This window comes from Vigna unguiculata, chromosome 9 (genome assembly GCF_004118075.2).
Source record: "Vigna unguiculata cultivar IT97K-499-35 chromosome 9, ASM411807v1, whole genome shotgun sequence".
In the NCBI taxonomy this organism is placed as follows: domain Eukaryota; kingdom Viridiplantae; phylum Streptophyta; class Magnoliopsida; order Fabales; family Fabaceae; genus Vigna; species Vigna unguiculata.
This window is the reverse complement of record NC_040287.1, coordinates 25,683,280-25,693,648: the sequence shown is the minus strand read 5'-3', so window position 1 is coordinate 25,693,648 and position 10,369 is coordinate 25,683,280. Positions and strand designations below refer to the sequence as shown.

General features: G+C 30.4%; 1 protein-coding gene and 1 pseudogene across 1 annotated transcript; one reads left to right on the top strand and one right to left on the bottom strand.

Annotated features, from left to right (window-relative positions):
• Positions 1-557: 557 nt before the first annotated feature.
• Positions 558-1,342, top strand: LOC114196162. Its single transcript, XM_028086714.1, has one exon. It carries the CDS (start codon positions 806-808, stop codon positions 1,208-1,210), a length of 405 nt encoding a protein of 134 aa, XP_027942515.1. The 5' UTR covers positions 558-805; the 3' UTR covers positions 1,211-1,342.
• Positions 1,343-2,925: 1,583 nt separating this feature from the next.
• On the bottom strand, positions 2,926-8,241 carry LOC114163601 (annotated as a pseudogene).
• Between the last annotated feature and the right edge of the window lie 2,128 nt (positions 8,242-10,369).

The following is a 10,369-nucleotide window of genomic DNA, read 5'->3' as shown; positions in this document are numbered from 1 at the left end:
TTCATGTATGTTAATTTTACTCTTTAAGTAACCATTATTTTAAACTAATATAATTATATTTCCATTCTTATCTCTAAATAATTGTTAATATAAACTTAATTATTTTATAAACTAAAATAAATATTTTACTATTTTAACATTTTAATAATACTTTTCTAAATTCAAATAATTATTTGTAATAAAAATTATTTAAAAATTAAAAAATGATACAAATTATTTATTTTTATTACTATTTTTAATAAAAAATATTTATGATTTAGTAAATTTTCACCCGTGCCATACGTATTACAAAATAGAGGTTGTAGAAATAGAATTACTCAGACCTTGGAATATTATTTCAGTAATAACATTGATTTATAAGAAAATAGCTTTATAATTAATTTGATACAGTACAACCCAAACCCTGTTGGTTGCACTACTTCTCTCACTGGATCCACATCCCTTTGTAACCAAACATGTCCATACATAGCTCCTGAGTCTCCTCTTGCATGCAGTCAAAAGTCAAAACCATTGTTAATTAATTCACAACGGAATCCCTCACATATTGCGTGTTAATTTGTTTTTTCATCAACCGCGTTTTACAAGAACAGCTCCTGAACAAATATCCACCGTTTGATCGAAAACCCATGTGATGATCTTTTTTCACAACTCATAAAGAAGAAAACTAGAAGGTCAACGCATTTCCAAACAAAACCCTCCTCCATAAAAAGTTAAACCCTGTTGTTGAAGATGAAAAAGAAGAAACATTGATTTTGACTTCCACCTGTTTGATAAAATTCCACACCTTGTGCTGAGAAAGAAACAAATGCCTGCGACGCCTGATCGTAGTTATGAACGCACGTTGATATGGATCATTGCGTCTGTTTTGTTTGCGTGTGTCCTGGTTGGAGGAGGGTGCCTTATAGAGTTTTTGATTCTTCCTGAGTCAAAAGTTCCATCTTGGATCCTCGTTTTAGGGTTCTTCTTGCTTTCTCTGCCGTGGGTCTTTTGGTTACTCACCTTCTTGTACCAAATTTTCTCACGCTGTTGTGGACGTAGAATTGGTTTTGACGTTGAAAAAAAGGGTGATGGTGGTAGTGGTGGTGGTGCAACTGCTACAGGAGATGATGACGATGCAGATGTTAAACCAAATGCTAATGGTATAGGTAGGAATCTATCTGTTGCTTCACACGAGAGTCAAATGCCATTGGCAAAATCAATGGCCTCGTGATCAACTTCTGATGGCTGCCTTCATGCACACCCATTTCTTTCATTTGGAATAATTGTTGGTTATCACGTGGTGTCCTACATATAAGTTGAATCCGAGAAGCAACATGATCCTGGATCATTTATGTAACTGCAAAAAAATTATAAACATAGAGAAGGCATAATAAAGATGTTGTGTTTTCTAAACTCGATTTTAAACGTAAAATGAAGTTGTATTATAGATACATTTTTATTAATATAGAAGTTCTGTACACTTTTTTTTTTTTTTAATTTTTTCATTAGAAGTCATGCTCAATGCATAACTTCTATTTTCTTAAAATCATGTAAATTGTGGTATTTATATTACGACGATTCTTCACATACAAAAATATGATAGTTTTGACTGTCATTTTTTAAATAAACTAGTATCTGACCCGTACTTACGAATATAATAATAATAATAGTAATAGTTTATTTTATTTTTTAAATATATTTAAATACATTTATTGTTTGATGTGAATACATTTATTGTTTTTAGATAAATGTAAAATAGGAATGTGTGTAGATATTGCAATATATCTTTTCAGCACTGCAAAATATATGTGATTTGTGACATTTGGTTTTTCATTTGCAGATTTTCCTTGTGTATCAGTTCCCCATCACCATTTTCAATAGAAGTCTTTTCTATTTTACCGTGTGTTTTCTATACTTAAACATTTGCTGGTTTATTGGTCTTTTAGCAATGTTTGTAAGTGTTGTTGGATACTTATTAAAATTAAAATAATTAAAAGTTATGAATCAGTGTAGGAATGTCTTTTTTGGTTATTGATTTCAAGATTATATTTTTATACGTCTATGAAAATATTTTATTTATTATAATGCTTTAGTAAAATTTATTTTGGTTATACGGAGATTTATTATCTCAAACGATAACAATCTCCTGTAATATAAAACGATGTCTTATCTTAAACGTACTAATTGATTAATATAATTTTTACACAATGTTATATATGATACGGTAACAATGTCCTGTAGTTAGTATTTTATTTATATATGATAATATAATTTTGGTACTTGTAAGTATTAATTTATCAGTCTGGCTTTTTCCATGGATTTAGTCGAAGCAGATCAACTACAGTGAATTCAATTTATAAATGAATAGATTATCTCAATTGAATTTGTGGTGGTGTAAATAGAAAAATCAAATGTGGGTGTTGAGTCCATAACTACATTATTTATTATCATTTTGTGGGTTGGTTGACGGTTGGTATTGCTTTAAATGATAATGCAGTTTTCTTCTGCTAGAAGTATATTATAGAATTTGTAACATAATGTTATCAATGAATGAAGAATAAAAAAGAAGATTGACGGTATGTTTGTCATGAGTTTTGATATTCTGTAATTTGCGTTTTGATTTGTGTTATTTTGTAACCTCTTTCAGTTATGATTTTACAATCAATTATCCTTGAATTTTTTCGGATTTTATTCTTCATTTGAATATTTAGTCCTCAGGATGGTTTTCAAATCTTCTGTTGTATATCTGTTTAGTTCAGTCTAATTTGTATAATGTTATATACCGGACTGGTTGCATTAGCTTGTCGAAAAGCTAATTTAGATAGCTTAAACATTTTGTTAAGTTGATGGTAATTAATTTAATTTTATACGAATTAGATATATAAACCGCAAATATTATATAATCATCACAATTTAAATATCAAAAGTTAACACATTTTTAATCTGTTATACATTTTGGAATACTTCTTTGAATACAACATTTGTTGTACAACTCTGTGGTTTTTTGTCATTATCATGGATTAAGATCTTTAATCCTGATTTACTCTGAACCCTAGAAATAGCAACATACAACTGACCATGGCTAAATACTGGTTTTGGCAAGTATAATCCAACAGAAGATAAGGATTGGCCCTGTGACTTATTTATAGTCATAGCATAAGATAACATAATAGGAAATTGTCTTCTAATCAACTTGAAGGGCCATGGAGATTGAGATGGTGACATAGACATACGTGGGATGTAAACCTCATTTCCCTCTTTGTTTCCAGTAATATTCCTTGCTCCTATTACATGTTTTGCCAATCTTGTAATAATTAACCTACTTCCATTACAGAGGCATTCTGCTTGATCCAAGTTTCTTAGAAGCATTATAGGTGCTCCTATTTTCAGTTTGATTTTATGACTGGGTATTCCAGAAGTTGTCAATGAATTTAGGAATTATGGAGTAATGATGTCGTAGTCATCATTCACTGGATTGTCGCATCTATCAATTGAATCTGCACTTAGATATTCTTTCTCTTCTCCTGCATAGTATTATTAATAATCGTCATTAGACATATAATTAAAACATAATATATATGAAATGTGTAAATATATATAGATATGTACCAGGAATTAAGGATAATATGTGTTCGTTGATTTCTTCAACAGTTTCTATTCGACTGGCCAATATTGCTCTGCTCTTCAAGAAATTAGCATTGCTATAATTCTGTAGTAGACCAGGATATGTGCTTGATACTATAGCTTTGATTGGATCACTAAAATCTAAAATCAGAAATTGTGGTGGTATTTCAATATCCACTACTCCATCATTTGGTTCACATAATAAACCATCACCAAGTTTAACTATCCAATCTGAGAACTGTTGAATTTCTGAAGTTGTACTGGTTTCTAAACCTGTTTGTAGTAGTCTCATGTTCTTGGTCAGTGTCATAACCTGACAGTGTTCCCAAAGGTATGATGCATTGATTGTTGCATTTACAATGTCTGACCGAGTCCCTCTAGGAATGACAGGTAGTATTTGTCTAAAATCACCTCCAAACACTACAACTTTACCTCCAAAGATTGAATTCGATTTTTTGTGGTGTTTCATTATATCATTAAGAGTTCTGTCTAAAGCCTCAAAACAGAATTTGTGTGCCATTGGTGCTTCATCCCAAATGATAAGATCAGCTACTTTCAATAATTCTGCTGCTTCAGATCCTTGCTCTATGTTGCAAATTGAGTTGTCCATGGTTGAGATTGGAATTCTGAATTTAGAATGTGTTGTTCTTCCTCCTGGTAACAAAAGAGATGTTATACCACTTGATGCCACTGTTAGTACAATTTTTCCCTTGGAACGTAATGCTAAAGATAAAGTACTCCACATGAAAGTTTTTCCAGTTCCTCCATATCCATACAAAAAGAACATTCCTCCTATATTGTTAACAACAGCCTGATTGACTTTTTCAAAAATTTTCCTTTGTTCATCTGTTAAATTTTAATCCTCTCATTAAATGCCCATAAATCAATAATGACTATATAATTTGTACAATTTTTGTATACCAAGTTAGGTAAGAATTATTTACCTGTCATGGAAGTGTAATTTTTTTGAAATAGGTTATGTTCATCCACAACATTATAATCCAGTTCAGAATATATCAACTTGTTTCCACAATGAACTGTAACAAAACCATCAGGATAAGGCATAGATGGAAATTGTGTTAGGCTTCTTCTATTTCTTTGTAACATCTCTTCTAGTTGCAGTAATGTTAAGTTCTTCAAGATGTCATTGCTTAATTGCAGTTCTGCATGCATATAATTATAAATAGTCAAATGTTTATGTTAAAATATTAGTTAAGATTTTAGAGCGGCCAAATAAAATTTACAGTACCTGGATTTGAAGCTTTTATTCTTTCCATATAGAGTATGCCATCAGACAACCATTGCCAAGTTTTTTCCCATAGTTGGTGTGGTTGGTTAACACTGTTAGATAATAACATTGTAACAAAAAGTTTTCTTAGGTAGTGTCCAGTACCCCAATCATTTGCTTCTTTGATGGCTTCTACATATTCATTATCATCTGCTAAAAATCTGGATGCCTCACAGGCTTCTCTAAATGTAGGATACAATATATTGTCTACAATTATGATTTGTTCGTAAGATAGTGGCCCCTTTACTACTGTTAGCATTCTTCTTAGATAGAAAAGTTCTCCTGTACTGGGTGGCACCCAAATTAGTCTTCCAATTGTGTTTCCCATTTTCCTTGGTTTCCAACATCTATCTTTCTTTACATATACAAACTTTGATACCATCTGGGCATATGTTAAGCTTTTAGCATCTTCGTAGTTTTTGTTACATTCCATCCAACTTGTGAACATGGACTCTATAATAGTTGGATTTCCTATGATATCGTCAATATAATCATCATCTTTGAAGTACACTGCTTGTTGTCCAGGAAGATGGAAATATAATCTTTCTACAGTTGGGTTTCTTCCGTGAATCGGAAATGAAAAGATCCTTCAACATGCTTCACATGGCGATATATATCTGCAATCAAGGTACTGTTTGATTTCATCTGATGGTTGATGTATAACACCAAATTCATTGCTATTATTAACTATAGCAGCCGTTATTCTGTCATAACCTTTGTTGATGTATTTGAATAAGTACTTGATTGACGTACTTCTGTTGCACCATTCAACATTGATATGAGCTTGATATTTAAGTAATAACTTTAGGTTATACGGAACCACAAAACGGTTATCTATCGAAACATGATTCTTTTCAACACATATTCCATTGTCCCTTCGACGATAGTGTGGGAAACCATCTTCTGAAATAGTTGTAATGCTTTGAAAATTTTTTGGGTAGAAGCGTGAGCATTTACCATTCTTCATGCAAGGAAGGGATTTGTTGACTACTCCACAAGGGCCATGAATCATATGCTCCTTAACACATTGATGTAGGTTTAGATTTTGTATTGGACATGGAATTTCAGCTGAAATTACTCTATCAATGTCATCTGCAGTTGGGTATTTGCTATTTTGGTGCAAAAACAGTAGTAGATGTGCATGTGGTAGGCCGTGTTTTTGGAATTCAATGGTATACATATCTGCATTGTCAAAAGATTAAAGTTATTAGCACGTACAATAATAATATATTTACTTATTGATGCAATAATAGAAATATTAATATTTACATGCAATAACTGTTCCAAGTAAATGATTTTTGGTAAGGTCGGTTAGAAGTTGATCAAATTTAATTCGAAACACCCTTGCAATCAAGTCTGGTCTATCAGATGCTGTTAAATTTTGTGGTGATAGTAGTCTTTGTATTTCAGGCCACTTTGGATTGCATGTAAACGTGACAAAAAGATCCGGGAAGCCAACATGACTGCAAATTGTCATTCCATCAAAATATAGTTGATCCATATATCGTGTGCCACCTACAAAAGTTGAAGGAAGAATAACTCTTTTGCCTTTGGAGGATCCTTCTTCCTGTGTGGAAGATTTTGCTTGACAAAGGTTATCATACTTGTCCACTCTAAGCTTGGATTTATTGTTCTTTATGAATGATAACCTTTCAGACTCTATCATAGTATATCCGTCAACCACAAATTGTTGAAACAATCTTCTAGATCTTAGTATTGTTTGTGCTTCTAATTCCCTTGTCTGAATTCTAAAACAGAACCATTCCCTTATTGTTAGGCGGTTCCTCTTTTTGCTGTTTGAAGTAGTTACATCTCGATGAGTAACGTCGTGTCTATAACCATCTTCTCCATATGGAAATAGTAAAGGATATTGAAATCCTAGGTAGCTCGTGTGCAATTCGTTAATTCTTTGCAATTTTCCACTTTTGTTTTCCATTATGATATCTCTTGGAGAAGCACTATCAACATCACCAACTATTAGGGCTGCTACTTCAGAGACGGTCGGCATATTGTATATCCTTCCATCCTTAGTCCTTTCAGCAATAAGCCTCAATTTAAGATCATGGAATTGTTGTTCTCTATATCGATCTCTAGCAACTCGAAATGATTTAGCATGCACATTGAATTCATCTAACATCGTTGTCAACTTCTTAACAATTTCCACATCAATCTTGTTCTGATTGCTGAAAAAGATTAGAATATCAATTAGTTTCATGAAACATATTTGATTGCAGTCAACAAAAAACCAATTATTCATTTCATATACCTTAGTGATTGGATTTTGTTATGTATTTCATTCTCAGTGTCATATATATACAATTGGGCAAACTTAGGCATTTTTCCTGCAGGTGGTAGGAGGCTACCTATTCTATGGCAAGCTTGGCCTTGTATTCGTAAGTTTGGTGGACCATGACCATTGTTGTAGCTATTATCCACTTTGGCACCAGGAGATGTAAATGCAAACATCATATTGTATGTTCTAATATGCTGTTGGTAATTCTTTGCCTCTCTACTGTCAGAGTTGAATAACAGTTGTTTCAAAACAATAGGAGCATCCTTCAATAGAGGTAATTGAACCTTTCCATTTCCACAACACATTTGAAACTTTGGATTAACACAATGTTTATGTTTGTCTATCCTTTCTTCATACCACATGTATGCTTTACAATTCGGACAGATAAATATTGGATCACCTATATTTGCATAATCAGTGAAAGAGTATTGTTTGTTTAGTAAACATAAATTAAATTATATATAACATTATAGAGAAGTCATACAGGTAATAAATGTCTTATCTTTCATTTGAGTGGATGGAACTTTCATTCGTTGAATCTGTAAATGTGTTTTTGTATCCAGATTTTTGAAATTGCATTTTATCCACTTTATTGATATCTGGAATAACAATAAAATAACATAATTGTTGTAGACATGACAATAAAATATGAATTGTTGTAGACATATTAATTCATACCTTTCGTAGCTTCTTTAACTCTTTCATTGCTACTGATATGAACTATTTCTTCAGCCATATAACTTTCAGTTGAAATGAATTGACATTGTGGAGAAGAACTTGGCTTATTCAGAAGCCAATGATTTTCTTTGCCCTGGTTTGAGGAAATCATCTCAAATCTATGTAATAGATTTTGGCGATGTGTAGAGGATGTATGTGGAAAGGGACATTTATCTCTCTGACGTGGTAGTATTCCAGAATTCGTAAGTCTTTCATCATTAAAAGATTCAAGTGTAATGTCAGACAGTGGAGTACACATTCTTCTTTGATTTTGGCTTTTGGACGTTCCGCAAGAGTCTTCAGCATATTTCTTATTTTGCCTATTCTCCTTCAATACCATTTTTCTTTTCAATCTTGATTGTGCGGAAGAAATGCTGGCTTTGCTATTTTCATCATCCATACTTGAGAAAATCAATATCTTTAATTGTATCTTACAATCAAAATAATGAGTTTTGGCTTAGCCAAATTTCATATACTTAAGTATATAAAACAATGAAGAAAAATATAGTAAGTCACAATGTACTATTATATTAACTATCATAAATTATAGAACCTGTTAGTGTTGTGTAATGAGCTTTGGAACCATTTTAGCTATTCCAGTTGTCTTCATTGTGCTGTGTTTGAGCACTTGATATTCGTTGCAGAATAAATTTTTGTCCCAATTTTAGAGATGACTAATACTGAATCCACCATGGCGCCAAAAAGACAAAAAATATTATTAGTTGGTAAAATTTTTTATCTAATGTCTTGTCAATTTAATGAAGGAAAAAATGTAATGAGTAGTGATAATTTTTTTATATTTAAAAAATAAAATATAAAATTAAAAAGTGGAGATCATTAATTACATTGTCACAACCCACCGTCAATTTAAACGGTCACTTTCATTCCTTTATATGGTTTTGCCTTTTCAGTTTCCATGATATACCGGAAGAATCACAGATAGAGAAAACTTGAAATCTTCATTTCAATGACGTCATCTTCTCAAATACTTAGTCAACTGGCCTCTATTTTGGGTTTCCATTCTTTATTTAAGCAAGGTATTGTATTACTTTTTCGATGATCGAAAAAGAAAAAAAATATTTCATTGATTAATTGGAAGAATATATTATAATCTGCATTGTTGTGTAAATGAATTTTTTTCTAATATCTGTAACTATTTTAAGTAGTTGATGTGGTTGTCATAAGATCTCATGGAACACAACTACCATCACTGTATAAGTTTTTGGAAAATATGTTAAATTTTTAGTTTTATTGTAAATAATTTTAATCTATTACCTTAAATTCCTTCCTTTCAGGTTTTTATTAGAATACGTTGAATTGAAAGTAATTATTTACATTTATTATATTAAATATAAAAGCATTACCTTCAATGTAGTTTGAACAAATATTTTTACATTAAATATGAATCATTAAATTATTTTGAATGCATGGTCACGACCAATATTTAAACGTACAAAATTTTTATTTCAATTACACCATTTTAGCATCAATTTTATTGATTTCATTTATTCCATGTCATCAAATCTTCCATTATCTATTGACTATTGATTATTAGATTAATCAATATTTAAACGTGCAAATTCTTTATTTCGTTTAAATATTTTGCTATAGTTTATATTTAAATATTTAAGTTCCATAATCTATGTATTTAAATATTATAATTTGGACATTTTTTAAGTACGTTTTGTAAGATAATTTATGGCAAGTAGCTTAATTGTTACCTTAAATGCTTATTTTTGTAATGTTAAATATTTTTTTTTTATTTCAGATGAGGATAAATAATAAAATCTTATTACATTAACGTTTATTATTACTGATGCATAATAAAATAAAATGATTATATTATAACATTTATGATTAAATCTTATACTTATATAATGTATTAAAATGAAATATATATTTGTATGTTATTATTAAATTTAAACGTAGATATATTGTGCAATATAATCTCGTAAGTTTCAATGATCAATTTTGTTTATGTTTTTTTGAAATTCTGTTGTCATCCCATTATAAACAATAAAAATATACTCCTTTTTCTTAATTTGATGTATTTAATTATTATAACTATTTACAGTTATATAAGAGAGTGATTTTAATTTGTTTTAATAACAGAATATTATGTATTATTATTTATGATTAATTTGCTTAATTACTAATATTAGAGTTCATCTAATTAAAGTCAAATAAATATTGGTTTGTTTGAGATTTTTGTATCGTATAATTTGGCCATTAACTTTTTTTTATTAAGATTAATGGTCTTTTAGATTAAATCAACTTACGAAATCATATTGATTCTTTGGTGATAATATAACGAAATTTAAATCCAAACCGGGAAGAATACAACACAACCAACCTTCACATTTAAAGCTTTAATAAAATAAATTTCAAGACGAAAACTTACATTAATCAAAGGATATTTGAAAGTAATTATCAAAATGGGACACTTTAGCTTTTCCAGATTGCAAAGA

Coding starts and splice junctions, on each gene's coding strand:
- LOC114196162 (XM_028086714.1), top strand. CDS start 806: ATGCCTGCGACGCCTGATCGTAGTTATGAACGCACGTTGATATGGATC.